General features: G+C 49.3%; 1 protein-coding gene across 4 annotated transcripts in view; it reads left to right on the plus strand.

Annotated features, from left to right (window-relative positions):
- NRG2 (neuregulin 2) overlaps positions 1 to 17952 on the plus strand; it is an 81107-nt gene that overhangs the window by 42648 nt on the left and 20507 nt on the right. For all 4 annotated transcript variants that reach the window (XM_056502499.1, XM_056502500.1, XM_056502501.1 and 1 more), the window contains one exon: positions 8413 to 8533. In XM_056502499.1, the coding sequence (XP_056358474.1) occupies positions 8413 to 8533 (121 nt within the window). The remainder of the gene's footprint in view (positions 1 to 8412; positions 8534 to 17952) is intronic.

A 17952-nucleotide genomic window follows, 5' to 3' on the forward strand; every position in this document is an offset into this window, starting at 1 on the left:
CTGGGAAGCCAGCACCAGGCAGGGATTTTGGGATCTGTGCTGTGTTTCCATCCCAGCTGCAGATGCCCAGAGCTGAGAGCACAGCTGGCTGTGCCTCACTGTTGGCAATTCTGCTCTGCAGATTTTATGGGGATGTTTCCTCCTTTGAAAGCTCTGTCTTTTATGTTTTTAAAAGAAATCTGATTGCAGCCACAGCAGGCACTGGCCAGGTATTCTTTAAAAGCTTTTCTGATTAGAAAACTGCATTTAAAATGTGCTCTTGTGTAGTGCTTAGCCTTGCACTGCACTAGAGACACCAAACTGAGATACAGCATCATTAATGCCATGGCCACACCATCCTTCCCCAGGATTTTTCCTTTGTTTTCACCAGAAGAGATCCATGCTACTTATTTGCATCACATTAGGTAAATGCTATTTTCTTAAAAGCCAAATCTCAGAAAGGAAACACAGAAATTTCCCCTTTTGGAAAACTTTCCTCTGTGGGTCATCACTGTTTTGTTCTAATGACGGGAAGAGATGCCAAAGTCCCCAGAGTTGTTAAAGCTGTAACTCACTTTTTCCTTCACATTCCTTTTTTGCAATATCTCCCAAGTGTTATCTGAATAGCTCAGAATCTCTCTGATTTTTGTGGTGATTGATGTGGTATCATAGAATTGTGTGCAGCATATGGGGAGGTGATGAAGATGTGAGGTGGGATGATCTGGAGAGCAGACAAGTATCTCATTCTTGTAAAAGTCTTGCATTTCTTTTCAATATGTGCATTCAGAGTCACCTGTAGGTTGTTCCAATTTCATTGTTTCACTGAAATCTTGTCAATCACTTGCTGGATTTTAAACACTGATGCCCCAGTACTTGGTATGTGAATAGCATGAGGTTCCACGTGGTGCAGTAGCCTCATTCATGGTGAAAATGTGTTAAATAAGACACTTTGTTTTGTGCTTGTCAGGGGCTGAGGTTGTGCAGTTGGGTGGTCACAGAGGCTCAGCTCACAGGCAGGAACTTGCAGGGATGTGGTAACTTGATCGTGTGCCCTGCTGCAGAGAGAAAGGTCCTTTATTTCAACATCCAGAAAATCAGAGTGGTAATGTGATCCTGCCGTGGTGCAGCGTGGGGAGCTAAACAAGGTTCAGGAGTCTGTGGCTATGGACATATTGGGTAAACAGGATAGGAACCAGTGTCAGCATTTAGAAGAATTCTGATGGAGGCAGAAATGGAAGAAGCAATCTGGAGAGCATTCTGAAATGGAAGGTTTCTACTAGAAAAAGATAGTAAAACCCTCTCAAAAGCCAAAAGGAATAAAATAGGAATTTATTGAAAGGATCCACCTTGGGCAGTGCAAGAGCCTGGCCAGGGCTGCCCCCAAATCAAATCCAAGATGGATCCTGGTCATGAGTTTTACACTTTTATAAGTTTTGGTTCATCTACATATTGGGGTCAATTATCCAACCACAGCCCCAGGCTATGAAGTCTCAGCCCCCTTTCCCTTTGCTTTTGTTTCTGCTTTTTTGGGTATCAGTTGTCCTTGATTCTCTGTGAAGGGACTGTTTTGTCCAACCACCCTGTGAAGAGAACCTACAAACAACTAATATGAACTTTCAGAGTTACACACCAAGCAGCAGAGATGCTGAAAAATATAAAAGCTAAACCCCAAGGCATCAGTTCAACCAACCCCCCAAACCTGCTCTCAAACCCAGTCTGGCATGGCCTTTTCTGGGTGACCTGCCTGTGAGTGGGCTGCTCAGTCCCTGGCCCCTCCAGCCTGAGGCCACTCCTGGAGCTCCCAGAGCTGCAGATCTGAGCACAGTGCTCTGGGGCTGGGGCTGAAGGGTGTCCAGCCAGCCCAGAGCATGGGCAGAGCAGACAGAAAACCAGCCCTGTGAACAGAGCAGTTTTCAATATTAGACTAAAAATAAGTCCTGGCGTGGTCTCTGCTCAGCTAATTCAGACCCCACTGCTGGAGGTGTGGCTGTAATTGAGCGGAACCTGCACGGAACAGGCACGGAACCCTGAGGTGAACGTGGTGATCTCACTGCCAGTCTGCAGAGAGCTGTGTGCTGCCACATCCTGCTCCTTGCTCGTTCTGCACACTGTGTGTTTTTTAAGTAGTCACCCAGCTGCCACTCGAGGTGTGGTGTGGAGACAGGCAGTGACTCTGAAGGCAGAGAGGGCCAGGATGAAGTGGGGTGGGAGCTGATGTCCCCTGGGAGCACTGAGGCTGAGCCCAGCCTTCAGAACTGGGCTCTGGACCAGGGGATCTGCTCTTCTGGCTCCATCCTGGGATCCTGGTGTGTTGCTTCACTTCTTGGGCTTCAGCTGCCCTGCCCACGAAGCTTTCACGCTGGCATTGGCTCTGTGAAAGGATTTTTAGGTTGCTGAACAAATCCCCTCATTGAAGTATCATATTGCTGCTATTACAATTGATGATGGGGATTTGGGAAAATGAAATGCTGCGCTGCTGTCATGTGCATTTTCAGACCCCTGTGGTAGAGAAGAGCATAGGAAGGGCTCCCTCGTAAAGCTGCAGAGATCATTCCAGAGGAGCAGCTAGAAGCTTGGCAATAACACAGGACTTTGCCCCTGCAATAACTGCCTGTCCCATGGAAACAGGCAGCCCCTGAGTGCTCAGAAACCTTTCAGTTTGTTTCTTAGTGAAGCCCCTGAGCAGTGCAGATGGGAGAGGTGGGGAATGCAACCTGTGCTGTTTTGATCAGCAGCATCTGATGCTCCAAGATGAGTGCCTTGCAATCTGGTATTTGTATCTTGGGATGAACTCCTAGTCTGCAGCAATTGATCCTAATGATCCCCTCGGGAACTGGAAACATGATTCCAGCAGGATCTATTTCAATAAAATGCAGGGGTAAATATTTGGTCATTTCCAAATGAATAAACACACAGGAGCAGAATTTTTATGAGCTTCAGAGTCCCCAGTCTGCTCATCAGGCAAGCCCCAGTGTGCACAGGCCCTTCTGATGTTATGGACAAATACCAGTGGGGAGCATCCAGGCTCTGCTCAGGTTTATTGTGAGAGGAGGTGTGGTACAGACACACAGAAATCTGCCACAGAGGGAATGGTGAGGATCACCAGGCCCTCCATGCATTAATCAGTGTAAATCATGGCTTTAGTGTGGCTCACACCAGGATTACAGCGCTCCAACCAAGGAAAATCTTGGCCAGACACCTTCTCATCCATGTTCTTCTAACAAGCAGTTGGATGAACTCTGTTGAGAGGAACCTCAGCCATTCTGTGTTTTATCAGTAAGTACATGAGGCATATACAGAGCAGGCAATCTGTATACACTCCCCAACCAGCTGAGTTCATCTGTCTAACTGAATGTCTAAATATTGAGAGAATAAAGTGTCTGTACTCTATGAACCCACCAGCCAAAGTTATTTATAAAGAAGAAAAGGAGCGGCGAAACCATCACTGTCTCCCTGCTCTCCTCGACAGTAGCTGTAGGTCGTGAAAAATTAACTATAATTTATAGTCCAAGCTGCATTAATTAACTCTTTGCAGGGGGAGTATTTCACCAGACTTCTGAGAACAGGGTGGTGAGCTGCCTGCAAAGGTTAAATGACGTGGATGGCAGGAATTGTGTAAGAATCCCTGCACAATCATTAATGGCCTTTCTGCGCAGATGGCTCGTGTGGAGGGAAGTCCACCTGGCACAGTCACTGCCCTGGCTCTCCTCTCTGTTGCCCTGTCATTGATGATAGTCCAGAATAACTGAGGCATGTGGTGGAAAACAGACTCTCTGAATGACTCCAGAGCTCTGAATCTCTTGTGTTTATGCTGCTCTGTCCTCACTGGCTGGGGCAGCAATAATAGAAGGTGGCTGCATATCATTCACAAGCACATCATCAGGAGGCAGCCCTCTTTTCCCTTTCCTCACCTCCTTACTCCCCTCTTCTCTTCACCTCCTTATTCCCCTCTCTTTGTCCTCACTCCTCCCTCCTGCTGTGTTCTCAGTCCTGGGGCTGCAGACCAGCTGGAGGTCTGACCTGCTGATGGGTGAGGAGCTCCAGCCCTCCTCTCACCCTGCAGGGGCTTTCTGGCCACTTTGCCACTGTGTGTCTCAGGGGCACCTCCTTTATTCCCACTGCTCAAAAGGAAATGTCACCACTTGCTTCCCTCATGCTCACTCCTGGTTTTCTGCTTTTTATTTAAGTACCTGGAGAGGTTCTTGGTGCATGAGTGGTGTTACTGCACAGCCCCCTCATCACATCCCACCGCCTTCATGAGTCCTGTTCCACTCTGCTACCACCCAAAACTGCTCCCTTGCTTATTTAGTTCTCCACTCATCTCAGCAATTTTACAACTTTCCAAGTCATTTGGGATAGATGGAGTTGTGTTGGAGGCTGAATGAAGGACTTATTCTGCCGCACCAGCCAATGGGGGGTAAAATCTGCCTGGTGTTGTACAGCAGTTAATGTGAAATAGCTGTGGGAAGTAATTTCTGGATCACCAGGCACAGCTGTGTAGTGTTTGGCACAGAGATGAAAGTACCTGCAGGGCTGTAAATAAACTGTGTGTGAGATTCACTTTACCAACACCCAGCATCACAGGTGACTCTGGACCAGGCATGCACTTGTTCAAGTATTTGCAGTGACCCAGGCTGATGGGGAATAGAGATGAACAAAAAGTAACTTGTGAACCTGGGAATTATCCCACTAACGTGGTGGAAACCCACTGAAATCTCCCTTGGAATCATGCTTTGAGGTGCCTATGTGTGTGATCTGCAGCCACATGGTGTCAGAGGCCATGCTACAGCCCAGGCACAATTAACATTTTCTAAGTGAGACATTTTGCTTCCCTTTGTCCTCCCACTAAAGCTTGGCAGGTCTCTCCATCCTTGCTCCCTAAATAGTTGCTCTCATGAATGTGAAGCCCCATCTGCAGCAACATCCCAGGGTGATCAGGCACTTTGGAAGGCTCTAGATTGCCACACAGCAGTGAGATTTCAGGGTTATAAGACAGAAAAATCTGTATTCAGTACATCAGACCTCAAAAAAAAATATTAGGAATTCCTATGACTGGAATAAATATCACATAAACAATATGTCTGCAGTATGGTCTATCTATTTCCAAAAAAAAAAAAAACAAACAAAAAAAAAAAAGCCAGAACCAGGGATGATCCAAAAAAGAATAAAAGATCATTGGTTTCCAGCTAGGGGAGGAGGTGCTGGTTGTGCCTGTAATGTCACAGGTAGCACGGGGGAAACATGTGGGGGTAATTACTGGTTTTTTATAATGCAAGAGCCAGGAAAGAGCAGGTAAAAAGTATCAAATGGAGATGTGGCCTTACATGCTGTGTGCATAGCACTGGAGCCCTTGTCACAAGATTAGATTTGTTCAAACAACAGCTAAACATGTTGGTGGAAGAATCCAACAAAAGCCACTAAATGTGACATCACTGTGGCTGCCTTGGGTTGTTTCTGAGCTGGCCAGCCTGGGTGGCCTAAGGAAGATTATCATTGTGTGCTCATGCTGATCTTTTTTAAGTTTTTCTACTGCTGGGGTCAAGGCAGGGCTTTGGCTTGACCAGTCTTATAGTCTGGAATGGCCTCATTTCCTGATGCTCTCTTCTCAAGAAGAGAACTGCCTCTCTCTGTGCTTTGCCACATCTCTGTGCTGACAAATGGACTGTAGCTATATGATTCCATGATTCAGTTTTAAAACACTGTGCTTCTTTGGGATGAAAGGCATGGTACTTGCAGGAAACAGGGTTTAAAGGATAATGACATTAGCAAGGTGCTTCTAGTAGAGGTGATCAACCACGTGTTCTCCTGACAGGCACAGCTCCACTGACAGCTCTCCCCTAGAAGTGCCCAACATGCCCAAGCCTCAACCCTGTCAGCCTCTTTTTTACTGTTTAAAAGGGACAAAACTGTTTCTATGGGATGAAATACCATGCAATCTCTGGCTGATGAGCACTGTAACCCTCCCTGCTATCACATCTCACAGCACTGCACCTTCCCATCCACCTGTCTTGGTGGGTTGGGTATCTTCTTATCTGGGGTGTTTCCCACAGGGAGGTTTCTGGGCTCTGTTTTCAGTTCAACCTCTCTGCCCCTCTCTTGATGTGGCAAGGTTTGCCCCAAAATCATTCCTTGTAGGGTTTATGATGTGAGACCTTGCTAGATGGATTGTTTTGCTGGCTACCAAGCGGTGTATTTGATGGTTGCAGGGGTGACAGCTCCCTGCAGCCTGTGCTTGTTCTTCATCCACCTGCCCTTCAATTTGCACCAGCTCTTTGGCTGATGGAGTTTCAGTGCTCCCTGATCTCACTTACAGAGATCCACACTTATCAGAGACCCACAGCTCTCCTTTCCTGAGCAGAAATGTGCTGCTATCTTGTAAAGGTATAAATTATAAAGTCTTGTCTGTATAATGAGTCTGCATTCCCCAGATAAATTACACAGACTCATAATGGCTTTGGCTTTTAGTTACCATTAATCTTAACTGGGAGGGTGTGCTGATGTTCCTGCAGAAGTGTGGGATTCAGATTTTTGAAAGAGTTTCACTGGAGGCTTGGCCAAGCCATCCTCTGCTCCAACACCCGGTGTGTGCACACTGCTGTCCACATTTGGCTCCCAGCTGGCTGCCAGGACGTGCCCTTGGGGAGCAGCTGCTGGCCAGGGCTGGGAGCATTTTGGGTCTCTGCTGGAGTGTTTTCCATGTCTTGTTAGCAGAGCACTTTGGGACAACTTGCTGTGCCCTGGATAACTGTGAAAAGCCAGAGCCAGAGGCAGTGGTTATTCAAGGCAAAGCATGGAAATAGCTCTGCTCTATGCACAGTCCCAGCCTGCCAGTCAGAGGGAGGCATCCACTTCCTTCTGGGGATGGAGGACAGTGGGACAGCACATGGATTTGACCAAACTGAGCAGTGAGCCATGCACAGGTGACAGGGAGGGCTTCTCCAGCTGGGCACAGCCCAGTGGGAATCTCCTCTGCAGAGAGGCACGGACCCCAGACGTGCACAGAGTCCCAAAAGTGTGACAGCCAGAGCAGACTTGTCATTGTTGCTCGTGTGTCAAGCATCACCCACAAGTGAGAGGCTTCACAAGGTGCTTGGCCTGGGGGAGCCCAGATGTTCCCAGCAGTGCTGGGCTGGAGCTGGAGCTGGGAATGCAGCCCTTGGCTCTGGCTGCAGCCTCGGAGCCCCCGAAGTTTGGAATGAGCACAGGGGCTGCCCAGGAGGGGGGGAGCAGCCCTGCTCCCTCTGGGACAGGCCATGGATTGCCCTGCTGCTCCTCCCGTGGCTCTGACTGGCTCCTGCCTGCCTCTGGTTCGAGTTTTCTTCCCTGAATCCTGTGTCAGTGAGGAGTTTCAGTGATGGTGTCACTAACCTCTTCACGAGGCTTGTCCATGCTTTGGAAAACAGGATGGAGGAGAACATCTCCTCAGGAGCCTTGACTGCAGCATAAAAGGTGCTGTAAAGTAGTCAGTAGCCACACTGCTGGGGGTGTAACTGTGATAGGGTCTGAGCAAGGTGGGTAATCCAGGAAAGGGAACTATTTTTAATGAGGTTAAGATTCAGTTGTAAGAAACCCATGCTTTTTAGTGCCCAGAGCTGCTCACCTTCTGTAACCTGTATCAGTGCTCTAACAGCTGATTTTTTCTTTCCTAGAAGCCTTTGTTTTACCTTTGGAGATTCTGCTTTGGGCTGTAAGCCTATCAGAGTCTCCCAGAGGCAGGAATTACAGTGAAATTCTGCAGACTCCCTTCAGGTTTTCTTGTCACTTACAGGACTGGAAAGCTTTTCTCTAGAAAGAAGTTTAGATTTGGAAAAGCACCTGTATCCCAAGAAACTTGAGTCATGCTGGCTGCCTCCCTCAAAGCACGAGCTGGGGCTGGCTGACTTCATTTCTGCTGGGTCTGTGGGGCAGCCCAGCTGTGGCAGGAGAGAGGAAAGTTCAGGATAGGGGAGGCACAGATGGAGCTGCTCTTGGTTTTGCCAGACCTGCTCTGAGAACTCTGGCAGAGGTGTGGAGCGATGCAAAGTCACCTGCAGCACCTCTGGCTCTGGGGGCAGCACATCACTGTGGCTCTGCAGCTCCTTCCTGACCTCCTGCTGGCACAGCATTCCGAGCACGAGGGAGGGGCAAGGACAGTGGGAAAGGGGCACTTCCCAACAGCTTGCCAAAAAAATGACCTTGTGCCACATGCTGGCAGCTTAGAGGAAGATGAGTCTTGAACTCCTCACTCACTTGGCCCCTTCTGCTGGGAAAGGAAGGGCCAAGCTGCAGCCCTGGGACCTGAAGGTGGCTCTGAAGGAACAGGCTAAGGTTTGTAGCTCTGGGGGTTTTACTTTGGCAAATGAACTCATAGAAAATCATCTAAGGAAGCAGCATTGCCCAACAAAGGAAATAACAATATATCCTTTTTGTGTGTGTTTTTGTTTCCCCTTGCAGTAACCACAACTCTCTCCTCCTGGTCCGGGCACGCCAGAAAATGCAACGAAACAGCCAAGTCCTATTGTGTCAATGGAGGGGTGTGCTACTACATCGAGGGGATTAATCAGCTGTCGTGCAAGTAAGTGAGTGGAGTTCTTGTGTCAATATGGAAATTTCTTGGCTGAGGGAGAGAAGACCTTTGTGCAACTGCCAGAGGGGGGGGAGCTCTGAAATTCTCCTGGCAATTGCAGTTTGAGCTGTGCAGGTTCAGAAAGGGGCACTCGAGGGGCAGGGGTGGGGAGGGGGCAAGAACTCGTATTTTCCTTTTTTGTGTGCGTGTCACTGTTCACTTTTCCTGGCTTTTCTCCCTCCAAGAATATGTTTGTCCTGGCTGTTTCTTTTCCCTTTCTCCCCTTTCTCCTCTGCAGCTTCAGGGGAATTTGCTCTCCCTGAGCTGACAGGTCCTGTTCTCCAGTCAGGGGAACTTTCAGAGCACAGCCTCCTTCCTCTCCCTTGGCTGGAGGGGTCCCTCCCTGAGACCTGCCCCGACCTCTCCTGGATCTCATGGCCCAGGGTTAACCCCCAGCTCTTTCCCTCTCTGTGCAGCTTTGTGGCCACTGTGGGATGCTTGTTTCCCCCTTCAAACCTGCAAGAAAAACCAGAGATGTGTACTAAGTTATCCTTAAAATGAGCTTTGAAGAGTTTGAAGTGGGGCTGCACAGCCTGAGGGAATTGGAATGGGATGTGAGACTTTTTCACTCCTGGTTCAGGGCCAGAAATGCCAATAGCATCTCACACCTCACCCCCAGTCTGATAGTGCCTGTGGATAAGCTGAGCAGTCTGCTTGCCAGTGCTGGAGGTGAGGTACCCAGGGCTCACCTGTGCCTGCCCCTGGGCTCCTGCACAGCGAGCAGGAGGTGCTGCCCTGAGTGTGCACTCACTGGGCAGATGGAATCCTCCACCCAGGCATCACTGCCCAGCTTGGAGAAGCCCAGAGCTGACAATTGTCTCCCTTGGGAACCCAGAGACCTCCCAGTGGAGACACACAGCCAAAGGTGTTTACATCTGTGGATGTCAGCACTGCAGCTCTGCAGGATGTGATGCTCTTCAGGTGCCTCAGCTCCTCAGGCCTTGAAGAACCCACCTGAGCCCCTCGTGGGAAGCCTGTGGACTGGATCACACTGAGCACAGCTCCTCCCTTCTCCCAGTACTCCTTTGTTTCAGCAGGGAGCAGCAGAAAAGGCCATGTGGAAGCATGGAAACACATCCTGCTGAGCTCTTGTGCTCTTGCTTTCCAATGCAGGGTCAGCTGTGGTGGAAGGAGCATCTCCCAGTTCTCCCAGACTTGTCCCTTAGACACAGAAAGAGCTGGGTAGGACAGAAACCAGAAGCTGTGGCTTCCACATTTCCCATGTGTGTGGAGTGGGAGCAGCCCTTGTCCACACAGCCCTGTGCTCCAGTGGAGTTGTCACTGCCATTGGCTTCTTGGTGGCACCATGGGCTCATCTTGTCAGTGTTCCCAACAGGAAACCAGGGGAAGCCTCAAGTGATGGGTAAAGTCACAGCCACCATTCTGGGGTAGCTGTAGCCCAGGATACCCCAGAAATTCCAGTCTTTCCACTCTGGAAAGGGCTGCACCCTGGAAGTCTGGAGGAGTGTATGAATCAATATCTGTAAGCAATGTGGCACAGATTTCAAGGCTATTTGTTTTGGGAAGAACTTAAATCCAGATCAAGATTCAAATGGGATCAATTTCTAACCACAAGAAGAGTTACCTAAACTCCTAGCATACATAAAAGTCACTTTTTCCTAATGAAGGATACTGTGGTAGTTGCCAAACATCTTCAGCAGACAGACTGTTTTAACCAAAGTAATTCCAGCCTCATGAAGAAACAGCCAGGCTGCTCTGACAGCTGATGAACAGAGGGAACGCTCAGTGATGGATTCCATTAAGATTTATGTGCCACACCAAACAGACCTAATTATTTCATGCCATTTGAAAGCCTGAATTCCTCACTTTGCAGATGGTAAAATGTTATCCTTTTCTGATGAGTTCCAAGGTACCAATTGCTGAAACCAGATGGGAACTGAACAGGAGTGTGTGGAAGGGCAGGAAAGTGTTACCCAGGAGATGCTGGGGAGGTCTGCACTGTCACTGCTCCACTGCCAGCAAAGGTGGCTCCATGTTCACAGGAACCCAGGGGACCCAAGTGCCTTCCACACAGCACAGTCATTTCTGATCTTACTGCTTGAGCAGATCTCTGGATGTTCATTTTTATCATTAAATCTTGACTGAAGATAAGAAAAGCTGCCTTTTGAAGTGGTGTAATTTTAGAGTTTTTGGATTCTGGAGGATAATAGTTATCCAGGGATGCAGAAGCATTTGAACTGAAGAGTGTTTCCCATAAAATGGCTCTCCCAGTGACAAGGGTGATTTTTGGGGAAGATGTTGATGAATGGAAGATGCTGCACCAAGACAGAAGATCTGCTGCTGTGGTTTGTGAAAGATGCAGGAAAAGAAAGGAGAAGAGGCAAATATACAGGCTTCAAAGTTCATTTCTGATCTCTGCAGCAGCAGCCTTGGCTCTCCAGCCCCACTGTGCCTCTAAGCCAGGAGCATGAACAGATGACCAGGTTCTGCTCACAACCTCTTCAAATGCTTTGAAGATCAGCAAGAGCCATGTGAGCAGCTCCAGCCAGGAACAACACATGTCCATGTGCTGTTTCCATGTCACTCTTCCAGAGCCAGCAGGGCCGTGGGGGGATCACCCTGTGCCAGCTTGCAGCCCTCCCTCTCTGAATGCTCAGGGGATTCTACCCCTCAAGACCCATGTGGAATTACCAGCCTTTCCAATACCAGCTACCAGAATTTTGGAGTGTTCTTGCTCACTGCCTGCCACTCCTGTGGTCAGCTTCTTGGAGTGGGTTCTATTCCTGCAGCTGTCCAGAAGCACAGGAAATCCTTCCTGTAGATGTTCCCCCTGGCAGTCTGGACCAAAAACAGCAGATGAGTTCTCAAATAATTTCTTCTCCTGATGTGGTTCATGCTTGATTTGCAACAAATATCTCCTAAATTGGCAGCTGGCCTTTTATTATTATTTTATAACAGGCTTCCCAGAAACATGCTCCTCCTGGTCTTTTAAATCCTGAGGAACAAAATATTTACTTGTAATCTCACTTCCTCTCTCCCTTTTCAATACACTTCAGATAGACCTTGGACAAAGCATTTTCTTCACTGAGGAAGAGCCCAGAATGGACTTGGATCTGCTCCAGAAATTGTGTCTTTCTGGATTGTGTTCTTCCATAATTTTGTCCTTAATCTGAAGTAAATTCTACACATGCTGGTGTCAAAGGAAAGCTGAACATAAAGCAATCTGTGCTGTTATCCTGACTCTGCAAACAGACCACCTGGTCTGGTTAGATGGGAGAAATGGGACCTGCCTCAACTCTTCTGCAAATTTTCCTAATAAACCTGGGAAATAACAGAGCCACACACAGACAGAACTGACTCAGCAGCCCTTGTAAGTTAAAAAGCCCCAGGATCTTCTCTTCTTCTCTGGAAGAATTTCTTGACCCTTCTCCAGATCATTTTGCTCAGAGAGGTCTTAGGATCTGCACTCCAGGGCAGTGACAGGTTTGAGTAGAGCACATTGAGGTGCCACCAAGAGGATGCATACCAACTCCAAGCCTTGAGTTGGGCTGGGACACACAACAAGGGTGCCTGGTTTGTTGTCTCCCATTAAATAGAGTGTTGGGATGACTGGCAGCCTCTGCTCTTGGATCTGCCTCCATCCTGGAGCCCAGTGAGTCCTTGGCACAACTTGGAGCACTTGGAGGCTGCTCTAATCTTTTATTGCTGGGTGCCCCATTGGGTTGTGCTATCCAAAGAGCAGAAATGCTCTTTTTCCCAATTAGATCTTGGCACACATTAGGTACAGTTGGGGTCTTCCCAGCCAAACAAAGCAAGCAAGTCAGGTCTCATCACTGCAGAGCCTTCTCTGCCCACTAAAATGCTCTTCACATCTCTCTTGTGTGGTCAGTGGGATCAGGGTGATCTGCCCTGGGCCAGGATCTTGTGTGGGATCAGCAGATATGAAGAGCATTACAAAACAACATCCCCACATCATGTTGGACCAGTTGTGGCAAGAACCGGGCTGAAGGATTTGCAAATGCTGACAGATAAACAGACTCTCTGGGTTTGGGATGACAGCTCTACCTGACATGGGGGAGGCAAGTCAGAGGCCTGGAGAACCTCAGGCAAAAAGTGAAAGTCAAGGAGAGAATAAAAAACAAAACAAAGCAGAAGGAGAAAATATCACATCATTTTAAAATTAATTGATGAATCCAAGTCACCAATTCTCAAAATCCCATGTTCACCTCCACCAAGTGCATTGTTTCCTGCAGATTTTCCCAGGAAAGGAGAAAGATCATTCTGGAGGGTTGGCCACACTGCCAGCTCCCCTGTGCTTTCCCAGAGCACCATCCAAAGGTGTGACTATCCCTGTATGGGCTCCTGAATGGCTGTGGCTCCTGGCAGCACTGTTTGCTCAGCTGCCCTGTGGCATCCGGAGCTGTTCCACCCTCCCAGTGGCATTTGGTCAGCACCAGCTGCTCAGTGCACAGCACAAGGACGTCCCTGTGCCACAAATGTACAAGCTGTCCTGTGGGGAGGTGTTGCAACGTCCTTGGAAACGAAGAGCCAGGGGTGAAAATCTCCACATCCTGTTCCAAAACCCCTGAGCCAGCCAGGACTCGCCCCATGGGTTTTGTATGCTGTTTATCTTGGGCAATGAGATCGGGCACCTCTTCAGGTTCCACTGGCCCGTCTGTGCCTCGTTCTTGGTGCTGTGTGACTGTGTCACAGCCTGGGGCCATCGGATAGGGGGAGCTGGTCCTGCAGCAGCAGAGCTCAGGGCAGGCAGCAGAGCTTGGTGCAGGCAGCAGAGCTCAGGGCAGGCAGCAGAGCTCAGGGCAGGCAGCAGAGCTCAGTGCAGGCAGCAGAGCTCAGGGCAGGCAGCAGAGCTCATTGCAGGCAGCAGAGCTCAGGGCAGGCAGCAGAGCTCAGCACAGGCAGCAGAGCTTGGTGCAGGCAGCAGAGCTCAGCACAGGCAGCAGAGCTCAGTGCAGGCAGCAGAGCTCAGCGCAGGCAGCAGAGCTGAATGCAGGCAGCAGAGCTCAGGGCAGGCAGCAGAGCTCAGGGCAGGCAGCAGAGCTCATGACAGGCAGCAGAGCTCAGCACAGGCAGCAGAGCTCAGGGCAGGCAGCAGAGCTCAGCACAGGCAGCAGAGCTCAGGGCAGGCAGCAGAGCTCAGTGCAGGCAGCAGAGCTCAGGGCAGGCAGCAGAGCTCAGCACAGGCAGCAGAGCTTGGTGCAGGCAGCAGAGCTCATGACAGGCAGCAGAGCTCAGCACAGGCAGCAGAGCTCAGGGCAGGCAGCAGAGCTGAATGCAGGCAGCAGAGCTCAGCGCAGGCAGCAGAGCTCAGCACAGGCAGCAGAGCTCAGCACAGGCAGCAGAGCTCAGCACAGGCAGCAGAGCTTGGTGCAGGCAGCAGAGCTCAGGGCAGGCAGCAGAGCTCAGGGCAGGCAGCAGAGCTGAATGCAGGCAGCAGAGCTCATGACAGGCAGCAGAGCTCAGTGCAGGCAGCAGAGCTCAGGGCAGGCAGCAGAGCTCAGGGCAGGCAGCAGAGCTCAGCACAGGCAGCAGAGCTCAGCACAGGCAGCAGAGCTCAGGGCAGGCAGCAGAGCTCAGGGCAGGCAGCAGAGCTCATGGCAGGCAGCAGAGCTCAGCGCAGGCAGCAGAGCTCAGCACAGGTAGCAGAGCTCAGCGCAGGCAGCAGAGCTCAGCGCAGGCAGCAGAGCTCAGGGCAGGCAGCAGAGCTCATTGCAGGCAGCAGAGCTTGGTGCAGGCAGCAGAGCTCAGTGCAGGCAGCAGAGCTGAGGGCAGGCAGCAGAGCTCAGTGCAGGCAGCAGAGCTCAGGGCAGGCAGCAGAGCTCATGACAGGCAGCAGAGCTCAGGGCAGGCAGCAGAGCTCAGTACAGGCAGCAGAGCTCAGGGCAGGAATCAGTGCAGGTCCTGCAGCTGCAGCCACACTGCTGCCATCCCTGAGCCCCGCCTGGGTGTCTATGAGCTCTGGACTCCCCTCTGCAGCAAACATGCCTTGATTAGCTGCTCTGGAGAAGGCCTTTGTGTTTATTCTGGTTGGTTTCTCTTCTCCCCATCAGTGATTTTGTGGAGCCCAGCCTTTTGCTGCTCTGCAGAGCCTGATCATCTGGGACTGGTCAGGGGACAATGACAGAACTGTCTTCTTTTTCAGCCCTTCCTACAAAAAAGCAGCGTGCTTGAAACATTTTTTTTTTTTTTCCATTTGCTTACTTCAGTGCATTGTGTCCTTCTGCTACAGCTTGTCTTTATCACATCATTTTGAAGCACCTGCTCATTCACATTTTTCTGTAGCATGGATTGATTTATGAGACCTATCGAATTTGGCATATTTTAATTAAGATCTGGGGGTGCAAAGGAAATGTGCCTACCCTTGCAAGATTTAGAGCAACAGCTGGACAGAAAAAGCTTTGCTTCCAGCAGGAAGACTATGACAATGAATTAAAAGTAGCAAATAATAATTAACAATAATTATTGCCCTGTCCTGATACAGGGCAAAATGTCAAAATTCCTCAACTTTCAAAAATAAGTACCCAGCAAACATCATAGAAATGAGTCATTCAAACTATTTTGGTTTGTACTTTTTGAGATGCTTTATTTGACTGATCATCTTACTGCATTTTTGTTACCATGTAAATATCTCACTTCAATTCATCCTGAACCCAAGAGCAGAATTTTGCAGATGTTTTCAAAATGGGGTTGTTAAAAAAAAAAAAAAAAAGGTCTTTAGGTCAAAACTAAAATAATGGGATATTTTCCAGCAATAATAGAAAACAGAATCTGGACAGAAAAATCCCTGACTGGTTTTATCAATGGCATTTGCAAGTAATTTTCAGAGGTAGCAATTAGACACAGAGAGATGGAATTAAGCAAGGGCAGTTTTGGGAATCTCCACTCAGGCTACAGAGGGGACAAGGTGCTGTCTGCAAGAGATTGACCTTCCCCATTCCTACTCTTGTCCCCTTCCCTTGGCCTTTGGGGAGAGACCCATTGTGCTTCTGTGAGTCCAAAGGTGACACTTGCAGGACAGGCCACCATCTGTGAAGTCCCTGCAAGAGTTTTCCAAAGCAGGAGAGACTTGGTTTTGCTGGGACAGCCATCCAGGACCTCTTGAGTCAAAGGGGCAGGAAGAAGGATGCCATGATCAAAGAGCAGCTCACAGCTCTCAGCTTCAGTGAGCCTTTACTTTCAGGTGAATCCCTGACTGCAGAAGAGCTGCCCTCACCACAGGCAGCAGATTTTAATGCAGCAGGGATGATCTCCACTGCTCTTCCTGCCCAGACCGGGAGACCCATGTGCCAAGCACGCTGGAAATTTCTTTTTTTGAAGTCACATCTGGGGCCACAGTAATAAATAATAAATCATCTTCAGCAGTCTAGAAGCTGGAGACAGATTTTGAAAAAAAAAGGAACAAAAAGCACTGCATGCTCTCAGAGGCCTTCTGGTCACTGCTTCTGCCTGCAGCCAACTTATGAGGAAGCAGAAGCCAGGTATGCAGGGGTGGCACATTGTCTTGACAGCTGGTACACAAGCTTGAGAGGTGACAGAAGGTGCTCTTGTTCAGGGGAAGCTTTTATTCTGTCACTTTTCCCAGTGCTGAATCATGGAGTAACTAAAGATGAAAAGCCTGAGCTGTCCTAGACACAGAGAAGGAAGTTGTCTGCTGCCTTCTGTCTTGAGAGCTCTTCTCCCCACCCACGCTTGCCTGACTGCAGAGATCTGAAGATGGGCTATGTGGCAGCTGTCATGGCATCAAAGCTTCCTTTACACCTTTTTGTTTTCACTTCTTACCAATTCCTTTCTTTGGGCTTTTATTTCCTTCCCCCAGTTCTCCCATTATTTCCAGTCTTTCCTTGATGGCAATGCAACCTCAGTCACACTGGGGTCCCAGCCTTGGCTGACCTCTTGCAGATGTGCACCTGAGATAGTTTTAGCTCCTTTCTGACAAAACACCCCTTTTTGGGGTGGATGGGACAATTTCTTCATTCAGCAGCTCCCTTGAGGCCCTTTGGTGTGCTCACAACATCCAGGAAATCTCAGATCCCAGACAGATGGGAGGCACGTTGCAAGCTAAGCTGGATTCCCTTGAAGATTCTGTGAATAAGTTCCTGACTCTATCAGAGATGATGAATAAACTTCAAAAAAGATTGGGAAGAAACCTTCTCTTTTGGATTCCTTGCTCAAGCCCCAGTGCAGTCTCTGAAGTATTTCTGCAGTCCTACTTCCCTGGGGCTCTCTTTGTGAGTCTGTGCCACCCAGTGCCTCAGGTTTGTGCTTTTTGATTGACAATGGGGCATTTTCTTCACTTCCCAGCACCAGCTGCCTCTGCTTCATTGCAGGGAAGTTCAATAGGCCCCAGGTGTGATGATCACCTCTTGGGCTGAGCTTTCCTTGGGAGCTGGCTTGGTGTGGCTGGTACATCTCCCTTTCCTGTGCCCCAAGAAGAATATCCAAGAATGAGAAAAATTTTTCCAAGATATTTGTCTCACCAGGGAGTTCAATTTTCAGTTTCAGACGTGACTTGGATACTGAGAAACTGAAGTGTATGACTGGAGAGCTCAGTGCAGCCTCATGTACAGCCATGCCCTAATGTTCTCCATGAGCAGTTTGGGGTGCCCAAAAAGCCCAACACAATCCCACTCAGAGATGTGAGCCCAGGTCCCAAAAACCAAGGTGCTGACCCACATTTGATGATGGGCAGTGAGGGTGCAGCAGGTTTTTTTGCACAGCCCAGGCTCACACAAACTGCACTGAAATCCAGCAAGAAATCAAGTGCCAAAGCCAGATCAGTGTATGTCCATGATGAAGAGCAGCTGCTTAAAGTCAAGGTTTTCTGCATGGAGCCTGGACCTGGACCTGGACCTGGACCTGGAGCTGCCCCACCCCACCCCAGCAGATGCAGAGGTTGGCAGCAGTTTACCTGACCCTGTGCTGTGGCTGCTCTGACCTCTTGCTGTCCTTTGCAGTGGCCTGGCCAGGAACTGAGCCACCGACATCGGTCTTGGCCTCTGATTCATCTGTGTTTTACTGAGGCGCCTTTCAGTCCCTTCCTTGTTGACCACTTGCAGATCACTGTGGGACAGTGAGATCTTGTGGGTGGCATCGGAGAGTGAGGAAGATTTGATGTGTACCAGGTGCAGAGCCTGCAGTTCTGCTCACAAAAAGTTGGAAAACAGATGTTAAAATGCTATAAAGACAAAGTCCTCTTAAGCTTAGAGGAAAGAGAGGTCTGCTGAGAAGGGAAGGAGTTGTGGGACAGGGAGGTGAGAGCTGGGACTTCAAGAAAACTAGGATGCTGTGCAAGACTATCCAAGGAATATCCAGAAGAAAAGCTGTGAAGTGAAGGAGGGAGGAGAAGTGTCTGACCAGGGCAGGCTGGGCTCCCATCTCTTCCCAGG

This window comes from Oenanthe melanoleuca, chromosome 13, assembly GCF_029582105.1.
Source record: "Oenanthe melanoleuca isolate GR-GAL-2019-014 chromosome 13, OMel1.0, whole genome shotgun sequence".
NCBI lineage: Eukaryota > Metazoa > Chordata > Aves > Passeriformes > Muscicapidae > Oenanthe > Oenanthe melanoleuca.